The 27,562-nt window shown below is 45.8% G+C and overlaps 1 protein-coding gene across 1 annotated transcript; it reads left to right on the top strand.

Annotated features, from left to right (window-relative positions):
* The first annotated feature begins 4,381 nt into the window (after positions 1-4,381).
* Positions 4,382-8,953, top strand: LOC120699491 (lysine histidine transporter-like 8). The gene is made up of 5 exons (XM_039983494.1): positions 4,382-4,873; positions 5,599-5,732; positions 7,500-7,927; positions 8,023-8,154; positions 8,255-8,953. The coding sequence occupies exons 1-5, from the start codon at positions 4,503-4,505 to the stop codon at positions 8,741-8,743; spliced, it is 1,554 nt and encodes a 517-aa protein (XP_039839428.1). The 5' UTR covers positions 4,382-4,502; the 3' UTR covers positions 8,744-8,953.
* The last annotated feature ends 18,609 nt before the right edge of the window (positions 8,954-27,562 follow it).

The following is a 27,562-nucleotide window of genomic DNA, read 5'->3' as shown; positions in this document are numbered from 1 at the left end:
TATGATCTAAAGAAACTTTTACTATAGTATCAAACTATTTGATCACAATTGAGAATGAGCCATGCTTAATTTATATTAATTTATTTGTGTTATGGACTCATAAGTTGGGGTGTGAAATAATTTATTTCCTTTTATGAGCTAAGCTGTTCATCACGTGTGTATATATACTTATAGAATATATTTTTTCAATGTAGATGTATTTGTTCTTCACATAAAATTATTTATCTATGTGTAACTAAGTGTTTACAAATGCACAATCATCTGTTCACTTTGTACCAGAATTTTTTCGGACGATATTTATTTTCTATTATTTATCATATACAATCAAATGTTCGTGATGTTTAATATTTTGTTCGTAGTATGTTATTATTTGTTCGATATATTTAATTTTTAATAAAATATTTATTCCCCATAGCTGAAATTAATTATTTAGTGTAAAAAATGTTTTTTTCAAAATATCATGCAAACATAGGTAACTGGGATCTTGTTTGAAATATCTTGCCATAAGAAAAATATTGGTGCAATCCAAATTTAATTTGGATGCTTAGTTTAATAGTTATAGTTTTTTTAATTTTAAATTTACATGCATGTGGAAACAGTTCCACAGCTGGGCTGATGACGGCCCATCGTAGCATGGAAACAGTTTTGCAGTTGGGTTGATGATTGTCCCTCTAATATATCTTCTTTTTTTGTGGGTATCTAATATATCCTCCAGGTAATGATAGGTGGAAATGTCATCTGAAGTGATATATAACCGCACCCTGAGCCCCATCTGTTGCTTTTGCCCATCGCTACAGGTGGGGTAGTCACAGCTCAGAACCCATCAATCTGTGTGGGTGGAACTTGGGCATACGATACGGATGAATGCTGGTGTATTTTTTCCTCCATGTCCGCCGTTGTCTGCCAAGCTGAACCCGTTCCGCGCTGACTGTGTGGTCCATCCTCCCGTGTCTAGCACGTTATGGTCCTGATGCCCGGAGCCTCGAAGCTTGTCTAGGCCTCAGCCTAGGGCGTCTACTCATAGCATATGCGACTACCGTCATACCATCGCACAAATCTGTCGGAGTTAAAAATGTTCCATAAATGCAAATTGTTCCAGAACCAAATAAAATGTTCCAAATCAGAATAAAATTATCCCCAAGATAGAAAATATTCCAGAACAAATACCAATATATTTTTTTAAAAATATATCATCTAAATATAATCAAGTGTGGTTTAGTTTTAAAGATCTTGTAGTAAGAAACATTACCGTGTAATCGAAATTTAATTTGGATAACTAGTTTGGAAAGTAGAGTATTTTAAATTTAGAATGCACGGAAATCAAAACATATGAGCACATCTACTCTTTCCCTCCACTACACAGCATCCAGAAATCACGAGCTCAACTTGCTGACGTGTGTGCGGAGAGCAGCGCACGTGCGTGAAACGCGGAGAAGGCCGGAGGGGGCACCAGTCTTTAAAAACCCGATTCTCGGCCGTTCATTGCATAGTTCCACGGACTTTCCATTTTCTTGTTAGAGCGTAAAAGAAAAATAAAGGTTCTCGCTCTCAAACAGCCTATCCCTTTCGGCACCTTGATGTTTCCGCGAGCAACAATTTAACCTAACGACGAGGTCTACCAGTAAAGTTGAATGCTGGAGAAAGGGCTTGACATATATACGCTGCATTACCACCTACCAGATAAACAGATAATAATCCCAATGTACCATGCCATGTTTTGACACAATGACTATAAATCCCATCCATTCTATTTATGCCTTGAGCACTTTGCTTCTTCTCCACTACAAAACACAATGGAGGAGAAAGAAGAGAGGGTAATGTGTAACAGGGGCAGCAAATCCCTCTTGATTAGGAATAGAAGTCATCGGAAAAAAACTTACGACTAAGAGCTTGAAGTTGTGTAGTCAGGTCCCGAGAAAATGCGTGTTAGGATAGCATGTAAGATCAAAAATTACATTGTATTTGACTAAGTTTGCAGCTCTAGGTATTCGCTTGAATGTATCATCAGGATTTTATTCCCGTGAACCAACTATGAGAAACTGTGAGTCTGTGACATACGAAGCTTTGAACCACAATGGTGAATGTTTTCTTTTTTGTATTTCATCATCGGATAAGCCGGTAAAGACTATTCCATCAGCATCCACAAAAGTAGAAACCAACTAAACTACTTAGTTCGATTCAAAACAGTGCACATTTCATTTTTGGAAATTAAAGCCTCATTTAATTATTCTTGTCGGAATCTTAGAGAAAAGAAAATCATGATTGAAGGATCGTCAAGACTTGCAAAGAAAGGCCTCACAGCAAAATGTCAAAGCTTATGAAGAAGACACCGCGAACAATATCCAAAGGTTGCAAGCTCGTGCCCATCGGTCGCTGCCCATCCTTCCTTGACTCGCACAACTCGGAAATCGACATGTTGGTTTGGTTCTCCGTGCGTCACGGGAACTCTCACCCGCAAGGCGCAACTAGCACAGTCTCAGCCGATTCATTGCATAGTTCCACGGACTTTCCATTTTCTTGTTAAACCGCAGAAGAAAATAAGGTTCTTGCTCTCAAATGGCATATCCCCTTCAGCCGATTCGTTGCATAGTTCCACGGACTTTTGATTTCTTGTTAAAGCGCGGAAGAAAAATCACTGTTCGGATGACTGTGGAGTACTACGAGCTAGCTGGTGCTGATTTATTGTGAGAGAGAAATAATGTTGGCTGGTTGTAGCAGAATAGAGTGAATAAGGTTCTTGCTCTCAAACGGCCTATCCCCTTTAGTATCTTGATGTTTCCACGAGCAACAGTTTAACCTAGTAACGAGTCTACTGCCAGTAAAGTTGAATGCCGAAGAAATGTCTTGACATATATATGGTGCATTACCACCTACCAGATAAACAGATAATAATACCCAATGTACCATGCCATGTTTTGACACAACGACTATAAATCTCATTCATTCTATTTACCTTGAGCACTTGGCTTCTTCTCCACTACAAAGCACAGTGGAGGAGAAAGAGGAGAGGGTAATATATAAAGGGGGCAGCGAGTTCTCTTGATTAGGAATAGAAGTCACCAGGAAAAAGCTTACTATCAAGAGCTCGAAGTTGTGTAGTTGGGTTCCGTGGAAATGTGTGTTGGGATAGTATGCAAGATCAAAAATTACATTTTATTTGACGGCTATAGGTGTTCGCTTGGATGTCTCACCGGGATTTTGTTCCCGTCAACCCACCATGAGAATCTGTGACATATGAAGCTTTGAAATTTGAATCACAATGGTGAATGATTCTTCATTTTGCATATGAAATCGAGGCCTTGTCACAGCAAAGTTTGACGCACGGAAGCTAGGTTGCCCGACCTGTGTTTAGGCCTTTAGTTCCCACTCCCGTAAACGTAAAAACACAAAAAAAAACCATCACATCGAATGTTTCGACACATGTATGGAGTACTAAATGAAGTCTATTTATAAATTTTTTTGCATGGATGGGCTGTAAATCGCGAGACGAATCTAATGTGCCTACTTAATCCATGATTTGCAACATTGATGCTACAGTACCATCCGCTAATTATTGATTAATCATGAATTAATTAGCATCATTAGATTCGTCTCGCGATTTACAACCCATCTATGCAAAAAGTTTTGTAAATAGACTTCATTTAGTACTTCAAATTAGCAAGATTTTTTCGCAAAATTTTTTTGCAAACGAACTAAACACAGCCTTAGTTCCTCCAAATTTTCTAAATTTTCCGTCACATCGAAATCACATCAAAAAATTAAATATAGCAAATGACGCATGCATTGAACACTAAATGTGGGTAAATAAAATAACTTATTACACAGTTTGAATATACGTTGCGAAATAAATCTTTTGAGGCTAATTAGCCAATAATAAAACAATATTTACCCCATACAAATAAAAAATACTACCATACTTTTCAACTTTACTTTTCTTAAATTTTTCACATCTAAATACAATCCAGCCCCGGGGAGACACCGAGGAAAGCCCGCAACGCTGCAAGCTTGCAGAGCATGGCCATCCGTCGACCGCTTCTCCTTCTTGTGCTCCGGCACGCAAACCCTCGCCGGCTCGCCCGCACGGCAGAGCCGGCGCAATCCCCTGCCGAGTTGACCGCACGCACGGTGGGAATGCGAGCAGAACACAGGAAGCCGAGCGCGTCGCCGCCCGCGGCGCCGTACTCCAAGGACGGACGCGCACGACGGCACGGGCAGACACGCCAGGACACACGGCACGCCCCTGCCCCTGCTTGCTACAGTCTCCTCTCGTACACGCGCGGCGCGGCCACCCTCTCCTCTCTCTCTCGGCCACCCTCTCCTCTCTCTCTCTCCAGTCATGTCCTCTCCCACACTCCCCGTGCACCATTTATTTCACTCTCTCTCTTCCCCGACACGGAAGTCCCTGTCCCCGAGCCACCTTTTCCTTTTCCCGTTTTTCCCACCCGGCCCGAGCTCCAAGAACTCACTCACTCACTCTGCCACTCGCGCGCTCCAAGAAGGCAATGGCGACGGCGGCGACGGGGGACGGGGCGGCGAGCGAGCCGGAGCTGGTGTCGATCCCGGCGACGCCGCGCGGGCTGTCGACGCCCGAGGGCGCGGCGACGCCGACGGGGGCGGGCGGCGGCGGCGGAGCGGGAGGAGGAGGGACCCGGGGCAAGGGCGCCGCGGGGACGCCCGGGCGGCGGGTGGTGGAGGGCCTGCGCGGGTACCTGGAGGACGTGGGCCACCTGACGCGCCTCGACCCGCGCGACGCCTGGCTGCCCGTCACCGAGAGCCGCGGCGGCAACGCCCGCTACGCCGCCTTCCACTCCCTCAACGCCGGCCTCGGCTTCCAGGCGCTCCTCCTCCCGCTCGCCTTCCCGGGGCTCGGATGGTATGTACGCGCTAGCTACTCTCCTTTCCTTCCGTTCCCTCCTCGACTGCTTACTAGTGCTACTCATCACCATGCTCTGCTCTGCTGCTCTTGTTAATGGCGCCTGGATTCGATCAGGGAGAGGCAGAGTGAGTGCCATTCGGCCTAATTCGCCATTGCCCCCCATTTCCAAACCTGTTGCACCCTAAGTTTGTCCAAACTAACAACCCCTAAACCTGCTAAAAACCCCTCGTGAGGACAGGCCAGATTTTTTATTAGTTAAGTATATGTTAACGCGGGCAAGCCAATGCAAGATCTTGAGGAGAATTTTGCTATTTTCCTTCTTCAGGTTTGTTGTCTGGAAAAGTTTTCACACATTTAGTTTATGATTCAGGCTGCTAAAAAATCAAGGATTCTTTCTCTATTTTGGCAAAAGTTAAGATTTGAAGTTGTTGAAATCAAAATTCAAGACCGCTATTCCTGAAAGAATTCAGAGTAAGACCACGTGCAACTTTCAAATGAATAAAATGTGCAGAACTTGTAACGGATCGATAGGATTATAAAAAACTCTCGCTGATTTGAAAAAATTGTTCTGCTCATTTTTTCACCATTGGTTATGTCATCCACCATTTGGACTGGTTTTCAGATTTTCAGATGGTTTCTCTTGAGTATTCAATCCGACTTAAGTGTAGCTGAATTTAGAACCATTTCTGACAAATTACTGTTCGTGTCTTTTTGCCCTGCAGGAGCTGGGGGATAATATCTTTGACTATTGCTTATTTCTGGCAACTGTACACACTCTGGATCCTAGTGAAGCTTCATGAGGCTGTCCCAGGCAGGAGGTACAACAGATATGTGGAGCTTGCACAGGCTGCTTTCGGTGAGACATTCCCTTCAGGGAAATTGGTCTGTGCCACATCTCCAAATGGTGATTTTGTGCACAGCACACTCTACTCTTTGAAATTGTGCACAGCACACTCCATTCTTTGATTTTTGTCTCCAACACACCGCAGCACATAAAAAGACTTCTTTGCCCTTGCAAAAACCGGGCCCACCCGTCAGCTCTCTCCCTCTCCTCCTTCCTCCTTCCACTCCGCCGCTCTGCCCAATGCTGCTGCACCGCGCGGCACCGGCCGCCGCTCGCCGTCCCGCAAGCTCGCCGGCCAGGAGGGCAGAGAGAGGACACACGGAGAGAGGAGGAGGCCGCTGCCGGAGCCGTGCCCACGCGCTGCAGATCCGACGGACGCCGCCACCTCGATTCGTCGCCGCCAGCCGCCGGGAGGCCGCAGGGGTGGGAGCGGGACCGGGAGGGAGCGGGGGCGGAGGGACCGACGACAGAGCGAGGGCTGAGGGGCCACCGCGCGCGGGCCCTGCTCATCCGCACCGGGGCCGCCGCGACGAGCCCTGCTCGCCACTGCTGCCAGGCGAGTTGTCCAGGCAGCTCGAGGCCGCCATGGCTAGAGCTCGAGGCAGCCATGGCCTTCGCACCGCCGCAAGGCCCGTCATGCACGGCCGGGGCTCGGAGCAGGGGCGGTGAACCTCGAGCAGGGGGAGGAGCTCGAGGAGGAGCCGGGACAGGCGGAGCTGCTGAGGGAGGAAGGAGGAGCCGGGTGGAGGGGCGCGCGCCGCCGCCGCCAGGCCCGCCCGCGCGCGCCGCCGCTTCCAGGCCCGGCTCGCGCGCGCCGCCGCTTCCAGGCCCGGCTCGCGCGCGCCGCCGCTTCCAGGCCCGGCTCGCGCGCCGCCGCTTCCAGCCTACGCTCGCATGCGCCACCGTCCTGCGCCCCGCGGCCGCCGGTCCGCCCCGCCGCCGGCCAAGGAGGGAGCCGCCGCCGCGGCGAGGCGAGCTCGAGGGAGGGGGCGGCGCGGACCGAGCTTGAGGTAGCCGGACCCGGAGAGGGAGGGGGCGTGCGCGGCTTGTAGAGGGGAAGGAGGAAGGGGGAGAGGGAGAGAGCTGACGGGTGGGCCCGGTTTTTGCAAGGGCAAAGAAGACCTTTTATGTGCTGCGGTGTGTTGGAGACAAAAATCAAAGAATGGAGTGTGCTGTGCACAATTTCAAAGAGTGGAGTGTGCTGTGCACAAAATCACCATTTGGGGATGTGGCACAGACCAATTTCCCTTCTCTCAACTATTTTTGCCAGTTCAAGACAATAACTTCTGATTCCTAGATTCATGAATGTCACTGACATGTCTGGAATATATAAATTGGTATGCACTGTATGTCACCGCTGTCCAAGTATTATCTCTGTCATATAGGCTGGATAGAATCTCTTGACTGTCTTGCTGCTTCATAATAGGAGGTGAAGTGGGACTGATGGGGTAGTGCCAGGCTAATCTAGGAACGCTCTTTTGTTTTCTTCACACTGGGATCATGATCTTCAGCTGCTCCGTCAGTTAACATTTCGCTTTCATGCCATTACAGTACTGAAGAAATGTGGTACCTTTTGCTGCCAGTGGAGAACTCCATGATCCTTCTTACCAACCTATTTCATTATCTAGTCTCTGTTTACACCAAACTAAGAACATGCAATGTGGCTAGATTCTCTGCTGTTCTGTTCCATTGATAGCTACTAAGCTCACTTCAGAAGACAGGAATTATTTGCATTGCAGTATTGCACCAATTACTGACTGATATACATAATTCATCCAGGAGAAAAACTGGGAATGTGGCTGGCTCTTTTCCCAACTATTTATCTTTCGGCAGGCACTGCAACTGCGCTTATCCTCGTTGGAGGGGAGACCATGAAACTCTTCTTCCAAATAGTGTGCGGCCCAATCTGTTCGTCGAGTCCCATTACAACTGTCGAGTGGTACTTGGTGTTCACATCCTTGGCCGTGGTTCTTTCTCAACTTCCAAATCTCAATTCCATCGCTGGGCTTTCTCTCATCGGAGGTGCAACGGCAATAATGTACTGTACTATCTCCTGGGTTCTCTCAGTCAGCCAACCGCGGCCACCGACAGTCTCCTATGACCCCGTGAGATCAACTTCTTTCGGTACATCCTTATTCTCAACCTTGAACGCCCTTGGAATAGTAGCCTTTGCATTCAGAGGGCACAATCTTGCACTGGAAATACAGGCTAGTATTCAACCCTGAACAGAAAATTTATCCTGAGACTTCCATTACTCATCACTAGTATAATTTGGTGTGAATTGTTCGTTGGAATCTTGCAGGCAACAATGCCGTCGACCTTCAAACATCCAGCGCATGTGCCAATGTGGAGGGGGGCCAAAGTCGCGTACCTCCTGATTGCAATGTGCCTCTTCCCTGTCGCCGTTGGGGGCTACTGGGCCTACGGGAACATGGCAAGTGCATCATGATGCTTAATCAGAGCCATGATTTCACCGTGCTGCACCTAAATCCCTGGACCCTTGTGCTCATCCCTTTGCACGCCCCTGTATGCAGATGCCATCAGGAGGGATGCTGGCCGCGCTCTACGCCTTCCACAGCCATGACACCCCGCGGGGCCTCCTCGCCACGACATGCCTCCTCGTCGTGCTCAACTGCCTCAGCAGCTTCCAGATCTACTCCATGCCGGTCTTTGACAGCTTTGAGGCCTACTACACGGGACGCACCAACCGGCCATGCTCGACCTGGGTGCGGTCAGTGTTCAGGGTCTTCTATGGGTTCCTGTCGCTGTTCATCAGCGTGGCGCTGCCGTTCCTCTCCAGCCTTGCTGGCCTGCTCGGCGGGCTGACGCTGCCGGTGACCTTTGCCTACCCGTGCTTCATGTGGATCCGCGTGAAGAAGCCGGAGAAGTTCAGCTTCAGCTGGTATCTGAACTGGGGCCTCGGGCTGCTCGGTACCGCATTCAGCCTGGCGTTCTCCCTGGGGGGCGTCTGGAGCATCATCAGCAATGGGATGAAGCTCAAGTTCTTCAAGCCGCCCAATTAGATATACAGATTACTTGGTACATCTGCAAGTTACTATTAGATGGAAATTAATTAGTTTGTGGAACTAATTAATGTCATATATGGTATTAATATATGATATTCTGCTGCACAACTATGATATAAGAACTAAGAACAATGGCATGTATATATGTGATAGCTGTGAATGTGGACATGTAACGTTCCTGATAGAGTATATTGATGTGTTTGTGTATCTCCTGCTGGATGGTGCGAAACAAAAATCGTCATAGATGTATGGCGGTGTTTTTGAGTCTGCTCTAGATGTACTGTGTTGCAGAATCACATTGAAGCATGCCATCATTCCAAATAGGGGTGTAAAGCGGGCGCGGTTAGGCGTCACTTCAGGCGACGTTAGCGCCAACCGTCACCTGAAGCGGGATTAATTCCCTCAGACCCGAGAGAGTCACGTGCTATTGGGCCAAATAAATTTTAGGTCCGTTTACCGCAGTTTGCTTCGATTGTTTTCGTGCGTTAGCGCCTTTCCCACATGCATGCATGCAGGTGAAGACAAAATTGATGATATCATCTATATGCAAGGGGAGTCCATACAAAAAAATTTATAAATCTTAAATTGTGCAATCAAATTAAATTCAGATTGCATCATTATTTTTTATGACAAGATCTCCAAAATAAGACCACACTTGCCTATGTTTGTACGATATTTTTGAAAAGTAAATTTTTAATACTAAATAATTAATTTCGGCTACTGGGAACAAATATTTTAACAACATGAACAAATGATTATTTTCTACGAACAAAAAATCAAACATAACGAACAAATAATAATATCCTACGGACAAAATATTAAACATCGCGAACATTTGATTGTACATGATATATAACGGAAAATGCATATCACGAACAAATGGATCAACGTCACGGAACAATTTAATCTATAAAGAATAAATAATTTGGCATTGCGAAAAAAATATTTACATGCAAAAGAATAATTTTATATGAAGAACAAATGCTGCTACTTAGTAAAAGAAAATTTTATGAGCGAATAATTTAATCTATAAAGCGTATGCACCATGAATTCCGTTCGTTCTTCTGTTTTTTCTGTGCGTGATTATACATCGTTCACCTGAACGCGTCGCTATTTAATTTCTGCGTAGTTTTCACCTGAACGCGTCGCTATTTAATTTCTGCGTAGTTTTTTTTTGAAAGCACCCAGGAGTACTGAGGAATCATGTAAGAACTCAGTTGGGCATCCACGCTGATCGCGCGCTCAACGCAAATGGGCTGCCGGGAAGTCCGAGGACGCGCATTTCTGCGCAGTTTGGACCAGCAAACTTCCACCATCCTGCTACGGCCTAGTCAAATTTTGACCCAATTAAAAATCAACAAGCAACAGGCATCTATAAATATTCAGTAATTTGTGAGCATGTGCACATGCAAAAGAGACGAATCTTGTTACGCCGTCTGCATGCAAACATGTTGAAGATTAAATTAATAAGTCTTAAATTGTATATCTAAATTAAATTTTGATTACACCATTATCTTTCTTATGATAAGATCTACAAAACAAGAACGGATATGCCCAACTGTTTGCACGATATTTTAAAAAAGCATTTTAAAAAGTAATTTTCTTAATATTAAATAATTATAATTTTTGGCTATGTTTGCCTATGTTTGCACGATATTTTAAAAAAATCATTTTTCTTAATATTAAATAATTATAATTTTTGGCTACTGGGAACAAATATTTTGACAACACGAACGAATAATTATTTCTATGAACAAAAAAGTAAACATGATGAACAAATAATAATGTACTACGAACAAAATATCAAACATTGCGAACATTTAATTATATGGGGTAAGTGATGAAAAATGAATAGTGCAAACAAGTAAGTCAACACCGAACAAAATAGTCTAAAATGAACAACTTATTTGGCATCATGAACAAATTAGTTACACAAAAAAATAATTTTATATTAAGAACAAACACATTCACGTAGCATAATACATTATTTTTTGACAAGTAGAATATGGATAGGTGATGAATAAGTTAGTATATAAAGTAAATAAATTATTTCCTACACTAACTAATCAATGTACAATTTGAACAAATTAGTATAGAAATGATAAAAAGAAGTTTCGATCTGATGAATAAATATCCACATGAGATAAAAATAAAAATAAGGTCAAACAGAAATAAAAATAGATAATATACATCAAAGGATTATAAAAATAGAAAAATAAAAATAACAAAAAATAAAAAGGGAAAATAAAAATTAAAAATTAAAAAAGACAATAAAATATAAAATAATCAACTAGTCTAGTCGTCGCAAGCAAGATAAAAAACAAGAAACTAATAAATAAGGAATAGATAATATACACAAAGAATTAGAAAGAAAAGAAAAATGAAAAATTTTAAAAATAGGAAAAAACAAATAAACACGCCTCAAGACTACGAGTGATTGCCTTCTGCACGTCTTTCTAAAGTTGTGGGATGGGCTATTATCAATTATGCTATTAAATATGTGTTGCTCTTTCATAGGCCAACAGGCTTCTTTTCTTGGGCCGAAATCACCCACCAACCCCACGATTCTCTTCAGGCGATGGCAAGCAGATTTGTAGTGCAGGCGATACATAGTCTTCGCGGTGTAAAGCCTTTTGGATAACTTATTTTTTTGATAATACGTATCTGTATTACTGAGTAAGGAAAACATACGGATACAGATACGCACGTAGAGGATACAGGGACAGCTGTCCAAGCCAAACAACAGAAAGGACCCTAAACAAAAGAAGATTTACAACAACGCTCCCGGGTCCTTCGCGAACCTCCAACAGTCGAGCTCCTCGTCGCCGGCCACTGCCGCCGCCGTCGAAGATGTCGAGCGCCCCCATGAGCTGGAGAAATCCCATCGCACACCGGCTTTTGTTGGAGTCGAAGTAGAAGAAGCCCTCGGCGATCGCGCATCGACCGGGGCGGCGCCCCAACTCCTCCAGCTCCTGGATCTTGGCTCGCCGTTGACGACCGCCGCCGCCAAGGGGAAATCGACCGAGATCCAACCAACTACCATCCAGGAACCCCAAAGCTTCCCCTGCAACCTCCCTACCGGGCCGGCAAGACGTCGCCGGACAACTCCTGTACAAACGCTCCACGCCGGGAGCACCACCTCCACAAGCTCGCCATCGACGCCGGAGTGAAGCATCGCCGGGGCGAGGAAGAGCTTGAGAGGACTTATTCCTCAACGCCGCCGCCGCCTCTGCTTCAACGCCGGCGCCCGGAAACCAAACCCTAGATCTACTAGGACTAAACCTACCACCTACATCCGCCGGCCAGGGACCAGCAGTCTCCGCCACCTCCCGACGGCACTGAAGCCATCGGAGGCAGAGAAGACCGCCGTCCCCGCCGGCGGCGGCGAAATCGCCTTTGTGCGCCTCTCTCAACTGTAGCAAACCGAGAGAGTTTGAGGGACGCGAAGTTTTGTTCCAAAAAAAAAAAGAGGGACGCGAAGTTTTGGATAACTTATTTGGGTCAATCTATGGACTACATCTCGTTAGTATTGATGACGGATGGAAAGCTGGGAGGACCTCATGTTGTGAAGGAGCGAACAACATTTGTGGCCTGGGCCTTCCTATTGGACTTTTAGCTCGGGCCGCGGCCCGGGGATTCATAGCGTTCTTTTCTTTTTTTTATATTAAAAAAATCAAAATTTTAAAAATATAAAAATTTCAAAACTATCCCCCGGTCGCCCTATGGGGGCGACATGCCCTAGATGTAATTTTTTTTTCTTCAAATTTGCAACGAGGTCTATGTCCAAAAAAAAATGAACGGGGGCCTGTCGCCCCCCCAACGGGCGACAGGGGGGCCTGTCGCACCCCCTCGGGCGACCGGTGGCCCCCGCCCACAGGCGCGACAGGGGCACCGGGCCATACCTCTCTATATAAGCATCCGATCCACATTCCCTCCTCATTTGAGTCATAAAATTCCACCAAAAATCCAGAAAAAAAGAGAGGGGTGAGGAGAAGGAAAGCGGCGAAGCCCTGCCGGATTCCGCACTTGTGATCTGCAGGTTAGTACATTTAGTTTATGTATTTTTCCATTGGTATTGTAGAGTAATTTAATTTAATTAGTGCTATAATAGAACCATTTAAGTAGGAGTTTAATGATACTTTAGTTACGTAGTAATAAATTAGTTTAGAAAATTAGTACTACGCATTTATTATTATAATTGCAGTAGTATTAGAGACGTGTTTATAAATTAATTACGATTTAGAATAGAATTTGGCATATGCAGTATAGAATAGAATTAATCACGTAGTTATTAATACTTATACGTTGTAGTTGAATTCCATACTTAGTTTTTACGGATTATTGAATAAGGTAGTGAAGTAAAGAGTATAACTCGATAAGTATTCTGTGATATACAGATATGTCGAGCAAGATGCAGTTTCAAGTATCTTATGGTGACTACAATGTTTTGTATGGGCCAAATAGAGTAGACCTTTCTGCCTTTAAGTGCACATCTAGCACCATAGATAAATCTCTGGAAAGGAGTTTTGGTTCCATATGCAAGTGGCTGCAGCGTGGGTTCCGTGTTGATCCGTTGACACATGTGATGACCGTCCAGACTCTTGTTAATTGGGAGGTAGAAAGTGATTTATGGGAATTGATGATGATACACAGCACTGATGACTGGCAGAAGTACATGCAAGCAGCTCTAGAGCATAGGTGGCCTCTGGCCATTCTTGTTCAAATCCGGGAGAAGACACAAAATGAAATCCAACATGGTGCAGATCAAACAACTCCGAGTATTCGAAGAGAGACCAATTATGTTGAGCAAGATGAGTCAGAAGAGATAGAGAACCAAAACATGGGACCACAGGGCCTTGCTGATGAGGGAGAGAGGATACATAGCATTGTGGACGAGATGGAGGCAGAAGACCAAACCGCAATAGAGATGGAAGAATATGAGGGCTCATCTGATGACGAGCAGAACTCATTGCCAAAAGAGTGGAAGGAGCATGGTTTTGGCAGTCATGTCGCAGAAGACGTACGAAATCAGGAGTGGGAGTACAGAGGGAATGAGGTAGTGCAAGGTGCAACATATCCAAACATTGAAGCCGTAAAAAATGCTGTGAGACTATGGGCAATATCATTGAAACGAGAATTTAGAGTCGTAAAGTTTGGCAGTAAAGAATATGAGGTGAAGTGTGTGAATGATGGATGTCCATGGTGAGTACATGCATTCAAGGGAAAATGGAAGTCGAACTGGAAATGTTCCAATGTGACAGAGCACACTTGTTTGCTGTCAGAAGTTCTTCCCTCGCATCGCAATATATCATGCGACTTTGTTGCAAAGCAAATATATGGGTTGATTATGGACAACCTAAATTATGAGCCAAAAATGATTGTTCGACACATTGAGCAGACTTACCAATACACCATTAGTTATTTGAAGGCATGGCAGGCTAAACAAAGGGTGTTTGAGATGCGGTTCGGCACATACGAGGCATCATATGATAACCTACCTCGTATGTTATCCCAGGTTGCTGCTAGAAATCCTGGAAGCTTTTATGACACATACCTCGTACCAGCCGTGACTAGGGGGGCAAAGAATTATGCAACGAGCCTTCTTTTGCATAGGTGCTTGTGTTAGAGCATTTCAGTGTTGTCTTCCGGTGATCTGCATTGGTGGCACATTTCTGACTGGAAGGTATAAAGGTCAGATACTCACCGCAATCGGGGTAGATTGCAACAACCAAATAGTTCCGCTCGCATTTGCATTTGTTGAGAATGAGAACTTAGACAGTTGGTATTGGTTCCTTGAATAAGTGAAGGTTCATGTTGTTGCTGCACGTCCAGATGTGTGCCTTATTAGTGATAGGCATGCAGGTCTGCTGCAATCAATACTGAAATTGCAACGTGGAACTGCGACAACGCCTCCATTGTTGCCCGATGTCCAAAACAGGTGGTGCATTAGGCATATGGGTGCAAACTTCTATGACCACTTCAAGAACAAGAATCTTAAGAACCTGTTTAAGAGGTTGTGCATCCAAAATTAACAGAGAAAATTCAATGCATTATGGCAGATGCTTGATCAGTTGACTGCAGAGCTAGTGAAGGTAAGGGCATCAGGAACAGGCACGAGTCAGGCTGCAGAGGCTAGGGATTCAATTGAGAAGCCATTTTCACACTGGATTCGAGGTGCACCTAAGGAGAAATGGTCATTCCTATATGATACCAACGGAATATGGTATGATATTCAGACAACGAACCATGCGGAGTGTTTCAATATGGTTATGCGTTCTTGTCGTGCCTTTCCTCTTGTGGGAATTGTTGAGTTCATCATGTATGGGTGCATGAAGTATTTCAGAGAGCGTTACATGGCTGCAAGCATAAACATCAGCAACTCCCAAATTCAGTTTTGCACAAGAGTAACACAATATATGCAAGAGAAGATTGAAAAGGCCAAACTGCACCGCGTCATATCGACAGGTACAATGGAGCATAGATTTGAGGTTCTATGCAAGGATAGAACTGGTCGTGGTATCCGTAGAGATAGGTGGTACATGAGAGTTTGATTACAGTAGATGGCAAAGCCTTCTGCTCCTGCATGAAGCCTAAGTTATTGCATTTGCCATGCTCGCATCTCATTGCGGCATGTGCAGAGTCTGGGTTGCAGCCAGGAGTATTTGTTTCACCTTACTTCAGCAAGGAAGCAGCTGTATCCACCTGGGGACATGAGGTATACGGGATTGGAATAGTGGGGCCTTTCATTCAGGATAATGAGAATAAGATGTTTATTCCTGATCCAGCCACTAAGAAAGGCAAAGGCCGCCGTCAGACACGTCGTATTCGGAATGGTATGGACGAGTCCGAAGCAAGCAAGGCAGAAAAGCGTTGCAGCCAATGTGGAGCATTGGGTCACAACTACAAGAAGTGTCCTCAGAATGCACTTCACGATGCTGCTGACGTCGGTCCTTCCGGAAATCCCAGAGATGGAGCACCTCCTACGTTCAGACGACCATCGGCGATAATTGCTCGTGGAAGGCATTCGGTGTCATGATCCACAATTGTATCGAACATATCTGTAATATGTAGTAATCGTGTGTCCAGTTTGTATGGAACATATCTGTAATGTATAAATATCATGCGTGGAGTTTGTATCGAACCTATCTGTAATATATAGTAATCGTGTGTGGAGTTTGTATCGAACCTATCTGTAATGTATAAATATTACGCGTCCAGTTTGTATGAAACATATATATACCTATGTGTTCTCATATATTTTTGAATGCAGGTATGGAGATGGACTCCTTGCTAGACCCAGTTATCGACTCGAGCCACAGGTCTTACTTTGCAGCAGTTGAGCACCGAGCCCTAGAGGTGCTACGTCCTCGTCCACCCGGGGAGACGATCTCTATACACCACGATTGGTGTGACAAGTATGTAATGAAATATTATTGTTTATCAATACGGACATATATTTTTGAATTTTTTCAAAATGGACATATATTTTCAAAACGTCTCGTTGCAAATTTGATCTTTCAAAAACTCAATGCAATTCCTTGTCGCCCAAAACAAGTAGAGAAATTTGCCTATTTGACACTAGAAAAAATAAGGTTTGCTGATTTGACATCGAAACTTTAGATCTTACCTATATGTCTCCATGTCAAAATTTTGTTGCCTATTTGACACTCCCGTGACTTCTGTTAGCTTTCACCGTTAGATGTGTGGATCAGGCAGCGGGAAAAGACCAAAATACCCTTATGTGAAGATAGGAAAAGACACCTTTATTCATGGGCGTCGTTGAACCTTGGTGCGACCCGCAATCGATCCATCGATCCATATGTTGTGTGGAGGAGAACCGGTCTATCCATTTTAACTAGTTGCTGACCCGTGGTGCCCCAATGGATATTACGGATCAACCTATCCTTTAAGCTTAGTTTATGCTTGCTGCTGCTTGCGAGCATGGCCGGCATGCTACTGCTTCAGGGATTCAAATGCATTTATTATATTCCTGTGTCCACAATTCCCACACACTACTTCGTTCGTGAAATATGCAACGTTGCCATGAGAACATGCTAGCTAACAAGCTTACTAGATATACTGAACCCTAACAAGCTTCATTGTGCTACGTAAGTATAAAGGCTGGCTAATCCAACAACCATCAGAGTACAAGATCAGAAACAACAACGACACTATTTCATAACAGTTAACATTCAGAAAAGATCAGATAGCAAGTGCTAATTCATCATCCAACAATCAGATTTTTTTACTCCATACATCTATGATAACTTATGTAAAGTGCTCCTCTAGTCCTCCACATAGACTCTGCGACCTTCAATGTTCTTGTAGCCATGCCACTTGCAGTTGTCTAAACAAAAGCAGCAGATTTCAAAAACAGGGAGAGGTTTGTGTATGAAGCTCTGCACTGCAACAAGCAAATAGATCGTCCTAATCAGTCTATGATTATTAGTCATAAAATAAAACTGGAGAAGTGCGTCCGAGTTACAGAAATGTAAAGACAAGCACCAATCAACTAAGAAATTTCATTCTAGCATAAGTATACATATGAATTCAAAATAAGAGTACATATGAACTGAAAATAAGAGACTCTCAAAAGGCAACAGCAAGTACTAGTAGAAACAGAACTACTAGGAGCTCTAAAAGTTCCCACAAAATATTAAGGTTTTAAATCTCCCGCTATAGCTTCCGCTATCTCCTATGTTCACATAAATAAGAGACACCCAGCTGCCGCCGTTGCTCGTAAGGGGCAGGTCAGGTTCCGCCACGCCGTACGGCCGCCTTCCCTGCCGCCTGCTCCCTGGCCGCCGCGCGCACCACGCGGAGGGCCACCGAGGCCGCGCCGGTCGCCTCCCCTGCCGCCTTCCTGGCCGCACTGCTGGATCCAGTCGCTGTGCCGCCGGATCCCGTCGCCGCGAAGCCCGCCTCCGAGGCCACCTCCCTGGCCGCGCCGCCCGCCTCCAAGGCCACCTCCCTGGGCGCGCGGGCCGCCACTGTGTCGGCGCCGCTGGATCTAGTCGCCGTGCCGCCCGCCTCCATGTCTGTGCCGCCACCGCCGCCGCTAGGGTTCGGCGGCCTCCCCATCCGAGCGCGAGGGAGATGAGGCGAGACCAAGTGGCCTCCACGGTGAAAACCTGAGCAGTCTAATTTACCCTCAAAGGGCATTTTGGTCTTTTCTCGCTACCTGGCCCACACGTCTAACGGTGAAAGCTAATAGAAGTTACAGGAGTGTCAAATAGGCAACATAATTTTAATTTGGAGATACGTAAGTAAGATCTGAAATTTCGGTGTCACATGGGCAAACCTCATTTTTTCCAGTGTTAAATAGGCAAATTTCTCAAACAAGTATTGGCATCTGGAAGCGTTTTGAATGAAGATATGTTTCAATAGTATCTTGATGGTTACTTTAGAAGAAAACAAAGTTTTCTAGTTAAAGGAGTGTCAATTTATACCGCTAATTCTTTTTTGAGTAAATTGGTTTGTTGGCCCTCCAGAAAGTTGGGTTTAGATCCTTGGCCCTATCCCATTCGAACTTTAGTATATAGCCTCAAAGCGAATTTTGTTTCGGTCTATGGCCCTTCCGTTAGATTTTTAGACTTCAGACCAGTCCAACCGTTAGAGCTTGGTGTTTGACGAGGGAAAAAAGACCATTTTGCCCCCTCTCCTTATCCTGTCGCCCAGCCCCCCTTCCTGGTGTGTGGCGGCAGCCGCTTCCTGGCGGCGCCACCTCTGGAGCACGGACCAGCCGCCTGATCCGGCCCTCCCCGCAGCAGCCAGGGCCTAGGCGGATCTAGGTCCTCCGCCGGACAGGGGGTGGCGGGCGGATCCATGCCCTCCGCCGGGCAAGGGGTGGCGCGCCGTGGGGACGATCAGCAACGGCCTGAGAAAGCCACTACTACAATAAACGTTTGTAGGGGCGGGTAAAATGCTATTTTTAGGGGCGGGTAGAAAATCCGTGGCTAGTTCTCGCTACTAAAAATTTTTCAGGGACGGGCAACGAACCCGCCCCTAAAAATCCATTTCCAGGGGCGGGCCACCCCCTCAACCGCCCCTAGAAATGCATTTGTAGGGCGGTCCACAAGCCCACCCCCCTACAAATGGATTTTCAGGGGCGGGCCGGGCGGTGACCCACCCCTGAAAATGAATTTGCAGGCCCCAAAAAATTAGTAATTCATTTTTAATTCATTTCGCAGTGTTTTAAAATTTGAATTCCTACTTTATAAATCTACCAAGCTAAGTCCATATTGACCCATTCTAATCCAACACTCAAATAACAATGCAATCAAATAAAATTTCAGAAGATAAAGGAGTAGCAATACAAGCTGTTCAATGACAATAGTAGATATACATCCATGCATATTACAAATTTGTAGCTACTGCATTCCTCGCATCCGTAGATAGATAAGATAGTTGCGGTCTCCAATCGTCCACCCTAGAACTTCATCAAAATAAGCTAGTGCATGAACAAAGTGCACTCTCCTCCGCTCCCCATTCGTTGGCACAGACAGAACTACAAATGTCAAACAATGGAGTGTTCGGCTGACTTGCCCTGCAGAAGGAGAGCTTTGCTTGAAACCTGCAACTTCTTGTAAAATGTGGCTCTCCACCCATCCCAGTCAAACCTAAGGTGTCCACGACTTGATTCAGAATATCTCGAAAGCTAACTGATGCAATGGTATATTGATGATCAATAAGATCCTGCAAAAATGGTGATAATAACGTTATGAAAGTTGAAAGAACAATGCAACATTACTAAAGTTAACAATAACTAAAAAAATCTCATACTCTGTCTTGTCGATTAAGACGACAAAGCCTCTCTGTAGTCAGAATAACACTGGATTCTCTCGCCTGTAGCTGCTTAACTCGAAAATATGAAAAGTCGGGCACAAAGTACCCATGATTCTTAAGCTGCTCCAGGCATGCCTCCACCGCTAGCCTCTCATAAGTTGTCCAAACGGATGCCTCTCCACCCACTGCGGCAATTGAAACCATGGGTATCATCGAGGAGGATGGATCCTCTCCTGGTACCACCGAGGACCATTCTATATGTCGAACAGGTATTTGAAAAGAAATATATACCTTTTGACATCCGGTTGCCGAACAAGCTCTTGTCGAGCCACAAAAGTAGTACCACCCAAACCTTCGACAACATCTTGAAGCCATCTGACAAGGTTGATAAGCTGCATTGATGTGAGGAAATTTAGAATTTAGAATTATTTGAAACTGCATTGTATGTGAGCAAAAATATATGAATATGAAACTAACAAATGAAACTTACAACGTTAGGAATTGTTCCGCGCGTTCGATCACCCAATGGCAAGCCAACCTCTTGATGGAAGTGTATGCCTGGCTGCTGAACGACAACATCGTCCATAAGCGAACGACCACCGCCACGACCCCTACCACGACTGCCACCACGACCGCCACCATGGAACATCTAACAGTATTCACATTACAATATCATGAGCATATGCCATTCAAATTACAATACTTGAAAAAAAGAAATAAATAATATTAGAGTGTACATTACAATATCATGAGCATATGGCTTTCAAATTACAATTATCTTGAATAGAAATAATACAAATGCACATTATACAAATATCATGAGCATATGACTTAATTGAACTGAATTAATTATTTTTGGAAAACCCTAAACCCTAAACAGGGGTTGCCAGCTGGGCCCCACTAGTCAGGGGGAGGCCCAGCCCAACCCCAGCTCCCGCACACCATGGGCATGGGCATGGCCACGTCTAGGCATGGCGGCGGCGACGGCGTTCGGCCGGTGCAGGGCAGGGAGGCGAGGAGGTGAGGGAGGCAAGGCGGCAGCGCCGCGCGGGCCCGCGTAGGGGTGGCCCGCGGCGGCGAGCAGCTGCGGCTACGCCCCGGTGGTGGCAGAGCAAGAACCCAGGGGGAATGGGTTGGGGAGGAAGAGGAGGTTACGGGGAAGCTCACTGCGGGCCGATTTGATGGAGGGCGGCCGGAGAACGGAGATCGACGAACGGGCGGCGCTCCGGCGGAGGAGCACAGGTGGCTTCGGTGGCACAAGCCGCGATTCGGCCGGGGTAGGGCTCGGCCGAGTTCGGGGAGGGGCGGAGGATCTCAAGCGCGAGGAAGAAGAGGGGGCCGCCGGTCGAGGAGGGGGCCGCCGCGGGTAGGTTCCAAGGCACAGGGAGGGAGGTGTGGCCGCGGAGGCTTCGGCGCCGGCGGGGACGGGCGGCGGCGGGGCGGGCAGGAGGTGCGGCGACAGGGAGAGGCACGAAAAATTTCGGCAGTCGATTCGAAAATGTTTCTAAGTCCCGCCGGGGGAGATATTTATATAGAACCAGTTTTAGGGGCGGGCCGGGGCGTCACCCGCCCCTACAAATCCATTTTTAGGTGCGGGTGGCCCAAAAAATAGATTTGTAGGGGCGGGTGACGCCCCGGCCCGCCCCTAAAAATAGTTTTCTATTTATTGCTGAAAATTATAATAATGCAAATAAAATAGTAAAACAAATAAAAAAATTGTGAAAATTTTACCATAGAGTTATTGTCACTTGTGTAACATATGAAAAATATTGAAATCACATTTCTGTGAAAATATTGAATAAATGTGTTGAAACAACAAAGTATAGCTATGTCATACTTATATCTCATATATCTTAAGGCAAGCTTTGTGTTTTGAACACTCTTCAACACTAAACATATTGAATTGTATTAATTATATTTTTCACGTGTTCTACAGCTCACTAATTGGCTATGGTAAAAATTTCAAATTTTTTTGAAATGTTTTGCAGCTCCTTTTGAATTAAAAGAATTACCGGAATTATTTTGAAAACAATTTGTAGGGCTGGACCGGGGCGCCACCCGCCCCTAGAAATCAATTTGTAGGGGCGGCTCACCCCCACCCGCCCTTGAAAATGGCTCCCATTTTCAGGGGCGGCAGAGGGGTCAGCCGCCCCTACAGATGCTATCTTTAGGGGCAGACTGTTTCTACAGTACCCTCGCTCTATTTATAGGGACGTGTGACTTTTTGGTCCGCCCCTAAAAAACGAGGCGTTGCTACAAATCGTTTTTGTAGTAGTGAGCCGGGCGATGATCCTCTTCTACGAGGCGCTGGAGTTCGCCGGCGACGGGATGTACGCGGAGGGGTTGGCGGAGTCGGTCTCCAGGATGGCCATGGAGGGCATCATGCTGGTGGCGTCCATGGCGCTGTCCTGCGTGTTCACGGCCCTGCAGCTGCGCCACGTGAGGAAGCACCCGGAGGCGCTGCCAGCCATGTCGGTCACCGTGCTCGTCGTCCTGGCGGTTGGCTACATGATCCCACTCGTGCTCAACCTCAAGGACACGTACAGCAGGGACAGCCGCAGGGAGTACTTCGTCAAGCTGACCGGCGGCGAGATGCTGGAGCTGAACGCGCTCATGCTGCGGGCAAGTACCGTGCTGGCCCTCGTCCTGCAGCTGCGTCTCCTCCAGCTCGCCCTGTCGTCGTGGCGGCCGGCGGATCAAGCGGGGAGCAAGCGCGAGGCCCCGTCGCCGTCGCCGTCCGACGCCGACGCCGACAGGAGCACGCTCTGGGTATGCCTGCCGCTGTACGTGCTCGGCGCCGTCGTGGTGTGGATCGTGCACACGAGCGACGGCCACCGTGGCCTTTCTGCGCCGCCGGGGCAGGGATTGGTGGACGACCTCGCAGCGTACGCGGGGCTGGTCCTGGACGGGTTCCTGCTGCCCCAGGTCATCCGGAACTCGCTCTCGGGCTCCAGGGTGCGGGCGCTCTCGCCGTGGTTCTATGCCGGCGTCGCCGCGATCCGCACGGCGCCACACGCGTACAACGCGTTCAGGATGTGGAGCTATGTGCCGAGCCTGAGGCCCTCGCTCGCGTATGCGGGCCCCCGCGATGACCTCTTCGGCGCTGGGTGGGACATGGCCGTGCCGTGTGGGGCGGCGCTGCTCGCCGCGCTGCTCTTCTTGCAGCAGCGGCTCGGGGGCGCGTTCTTGTGCGGATCAAAGAGAAGACGGGCAGGGGAGTACGAGATGGTCTCCACGCCAAGCTCCTAGTTAGCGGGAGGTTGAGGCGGTGAGGCGTGGGAGCATGCTGTTGATGCGCGGTGGTGCTCCATTTACCTAGGGGGTAAAAGGGTCATTTCAGGTTGGTTCTAACACCGTTATCATGCCCATCTAACGGAAGGGCCATAGACCAAAACGAATTTAGCTTTGAGGCCGTATACCAAAGTTCGAATGGAAGAGAGCCAAAGATCTAAACCCAACTTTCTGGAGGGCCAAGAAAACAATTTTCTCTTCTTTTTTAGGTGATTATATTTATATTTGTGCGAAGTGTTAAAGTATTTTTATTACCCAACATCTGCTTATAAAATGGGGCCCAATTAAATTAGCCCCAAACAATGGTAAACAATTTCGTAGTTCCTTAGACCAAACTATGCCTCCTTACTGATCAGTTATAATTACTTCATTCCATGGTCGTCATCAAATTCTGCGATAAAGCACTGGCCTTGTTCTTGCTTGGGCTAGCCCTGCTCGGGCACGTGTCCAGAGCCTAATTGTGTGCCCCTCCGCAATTCTCAGGAAATGATCAAGAGTGCTGGTGCTTCAGCTGTGTTAGATTGATGGACAAAGTACACATGCATATATTGTACCAATTCCAAGTGTGAGACCAAGGCAAGCTACTAAAAAGGTCCTGATGCCTCCCATCCTCATCCTATGTGAGTATGACATTCAGTTATTTGAATTGAGAAATAATGATGAGAAGATTGTCTTGTGTTGGTTGGCCGGGATGTGTATATATTGCTGATTTTACCATCCTTTTCTGGTATACAAAACTATAAAAGCTTGGTAGGTCGGTAGGTACTAAAATTTGATACATCCTTACGTACAACTTGGTAACACCTCTTGGTACTTTCCGAGGGTACCAATCTTATGAAAAATGCCTTATCTAATAAAAAATCAAGAAGCGACCTATATCTCAAGTCTTGAGCTTAATAATCTGGGGAACATATCTAGTGCAAACCCGTGCAAACCTACTAAACAAAGTTACAAAAAATTCTGAAAAAAATCATGAATGTGCTTCTCAGATTACATCATCTATATATAAAATTTCATGGTCAAATTCGTCTTACTCTAGAAGTTACAAAAAAGACAAATTTGATATGCATTTGAACCATTATTGTTGTCATAAAATTTGTCTTTTTTGTAACTTCTAGAGTAAGATGAATTTGACCATGAAATTTTATATATAGATGACGTAAGCTGAGAAGCACATTCATGATTTTTTTCAGAATTTTTTGAAACTTTGTTTAGTAGGTTTGCACGGGTTTGCACGAGGTCCTTGATTTGCACTAGATACGTTGCCAATAATCTGTGCAGCGCCCAGGAGATTGAGTTCCATGCACAACACATCTCAGTAAAACGTCAACTGCAAAAGGATTTAAGGCCCAAGATTCTGTGCTCTCCCTTTGATATTTTTTCTCTTCTCGTCGCCAGATGCTCATTAATTTATTCAAACATTTTTGTTTCGGTTACAAGAGAAAATACAAGTGCACACAACTCATACTGCACTGGTATCCTATTTAACTGCCCCGAGATTCATTGACGACATTCGGGCTGAGGGTGTCCTAGGATTGGTTTCAGCGGCCATCTTCATGCTTGATGCTTCTTCCCGATTATCTCATACCGTGGGGTAAAATTGGTGTTTCCATTAAGATACGAGAACCACTTACAGGCCATATGGTCATTTTTCCAATAATGTTCGTAGGCTACCTGATCCAAGTGCTTAGCGCAACCATGAGAGTGTTTGTGCTAGGTTTAGCTCTTGAGAGAGTGTAAGAGCAAGGTGCTGCTACCTTGTGCTTTGGTTCTAGAGTGAACCAACCGTGTATCTTGGTGCGCCGGCCCCATGGAGCTTTGGTGGCTCCCCGGCAAGTTATCGACCCTTCGGTTTGGTGTGGAGCAGCGTTGACAGCATTGTGCAGGGGATGTGAAGACCCCATCATTCATGAAGAAGCTCTTTAGTGAAAAGCGGGATCAAGGTGACCTGGAACTTGGCGTGAGCCTTGGTGGCCTAGTCTTTGTGGCAAGTCAAAGTGTCTCCGGAAGAGACTTGATTTCCGGGAAGCAATACTCGTGATTGAGTGCTTCAACAACGTGGACTAGGGGTGGCTTAGTGCGTACCGATACCACAGGATACATCCTTGTGTCAAGAGTTGCTTCCTCTCATTCTCTCTTTACGCTTTCACATTTTATATTGCAACTTATTTGACTTTACATTCTTAGTGTAGATCAAGCTAGGATTGGCTATAGGTTGCAAAACTCTTTTGGGATGAGGATTTCACACTAAAAAAACCATAGTTGCACATTTATATAGCTTGCAATAGTTTAATTTTATGTGCAAACTAGTTTGAGTCATAGGTTAAGGTTTTAAGTTGCCTAATTCACCCCCTCCCCCTCTTAGACTACGAGCACCAGATTCCTTGCACATGTGGCAGCTGAATTTGCAGTAAAGCCGTCATTCTCCATAATTTCAATGACTTCCATACAATCAGATTGAACAATCAGTCGGTTTCCTTCCATATATTGACCAAGCATCAATCCCGCCTAGAGAACAAAACACTAGTAGAAAACAAGCCATAGGTCCACCCCAAAAGTACCAGTTTGAAGAAGACCCGGTACCAATGCTCTTGGGGTGGATAAGAGCCTAAGGAGATCCTTTAGTACCGGGTGGTAACACCACCCAGTACCAAAGGCTAGACAAAAGTACCAGGTGGTGTTATTACTCGGCACTAAAGGATTAGTACCGGGTGGTTTTATCACCCGGTACCTATGTCTAGTCTTTGCTACCGGGTGGTGTTATCACCCGGTACCTAAAGGTACTCCACGGGTTACTTCAAAAGAAAAATATTTCTCTCTCAACCACAACTGTTGTGTAGATGAGATGGTAAAGGACCTACCCGCGAGGCAAGAGGGCGTGGGTTCGAATCCCAGCCATGGCACGCACACGCCTCTTCCCAGATTTCATATATTTTGACCAAAACTACTTTGGTACCGGGTGAAACCTTCACCCGGAACCAAATGAGATCTTAGGCACCGGTTAAAATACCCGGTGTCCTAGACGCTCACATTTAGTCCCGGTTTCGTGGTACCAGTTCCAAAACTGGTATCTAAGGCCAATTTCAACCGGCACTTATGGCCCTTTCTCTAGTAGTGAAAGTTTCCGCCATTGATGCATCCACTATAGGTAGGGGATAAAAGTATTGGCTGCAATCATACCCCCCCCCCCCAATCATCTCTGATAATGGCTCCTCTACTACCGCAACCCTATCCTCATCATAGGAAGCATATATATTTAGCATAAGGTAACCCTCAGCAGGTTTTTTCCACCCTTGTCTTAACTTGGCATCTTTCTTCCCCGCCATCTTATAATTCTTTGTTAAAGAAACAATAGATAAGCCTGATCTTGATGGTGGTTGTACAATTTCTCCATGAGTTAGTTGCCGCCTTTCCCACCACAAGAATCAGCCTCCAGTTAGGATGAGCTCGGCAAGACCTAAATCCGGACCTTGAATCTGCTCTCCTCTATGGAGCACTTCTTCCAAAACAGTGGACCCAGATCGACCGGCCTCCGGTAGGTGTTTGATCTTCTCCGAATCTCCAATCGACCTCCCTAATGCTCTAGCTCGATCACACGTGAAGATAAAATGTTCAATATCTTCTGCTCCATTACGACACACCGGACATCCTCCCTCAGGTATAATATGCCCATTTGCCAGTATTGATTTGCACGGCGTCAAACCATGAAGATCTCTCCAACCAAATATTTTTATTTTCCCCAGCACTTGGAGTTTCCATAGGTTTCTCCACATCTGGCGATTACTAGTTCCACTGCCCTGTATAGTGTCAAGTCTAGCTCCAAATTTCTTGTTCCATTGGCCATGGTAAGCTGATTTCACCGAGAGCAAGCTGTTTCTATTATAATGCAAGGCAAGACAGTCTTCTCTACCAGTGGTAATAGGTATCTGTAATATACTATTAGCATCAATAGGCTCAAAAATAGATCGCACCAGGTTCACATCCCATGATGCATCCACGAGATTGATTAGCTCATCCACTATGCTTACTAAATTATTTCCTCTCCGTGTCTGAACTTTCATTTTATGGCTACCTGGAATCCAATTATCCTCCTAGATCTTAATCTGTGTTTAATCTGTGTGCCATCACCAACACACCAAAATATACCCAAGTTTGAAAAAAATCAAACCCCGCTAAAATACTTTGCCAAGTATAAGAACTTTCACCTTTCATTCTCGCATTCAGGATCTCTTAAGAACCTCCAAACTTGCTTAGCTAGCATTGCCAAGTTGAAAGATTGTACATCTCTGAACCCCATACCTCCTGAACCTTTAGGCACACACAATATCTACCATTCTAGCCAATGAATCCTTTTATGATCATTGTCATCAACCCAACAGTAAAGCGAAATAGCATCCGTTATTCCTTTACGTATATTATTAGGAATTTTAAATACCATCATCGCGCACACTAGAATAGCTTGAGCAATGGATTTAATGAGGATCTCCTTACCTCCCAGACTCAATAGCATCTCCTTCCACCCATTGATTCTAGAATTCACCCGATGAATAAGATGACGAAAACACTCACTACGTTCTGCTCCCAACATCGCCGATAAGCCCAAATATTTATCACTAAGATATTCGGTCATAATGTTCAAAGCTTCACACACCTCTGCCTTGACATTTACTTCTGTATTATTGGAAAAGAATATTCTCGACTTTGCTTCACTAACTTTCTGCCCCGAGTATGCACAATATC

The sequence above is a fragment of the Panicum virgatum genome, chromosome 3K (genome assembly GCF_016808335.1).
Source record: "Panicum virgatum strain AP13 chromosome 3K, P.virgatum_v5, whole genome shotgun sequence".
Classification (NCBI taxonomy): Eukaryota; Viridiplantae; Streptophyta; class Magnoliopsida; order Poales; family Poaceae; genus Panicum; species Panicum virgatum.
This window is presented reverse-complemented; position numbering and strand designations above follow the sequence as displayed.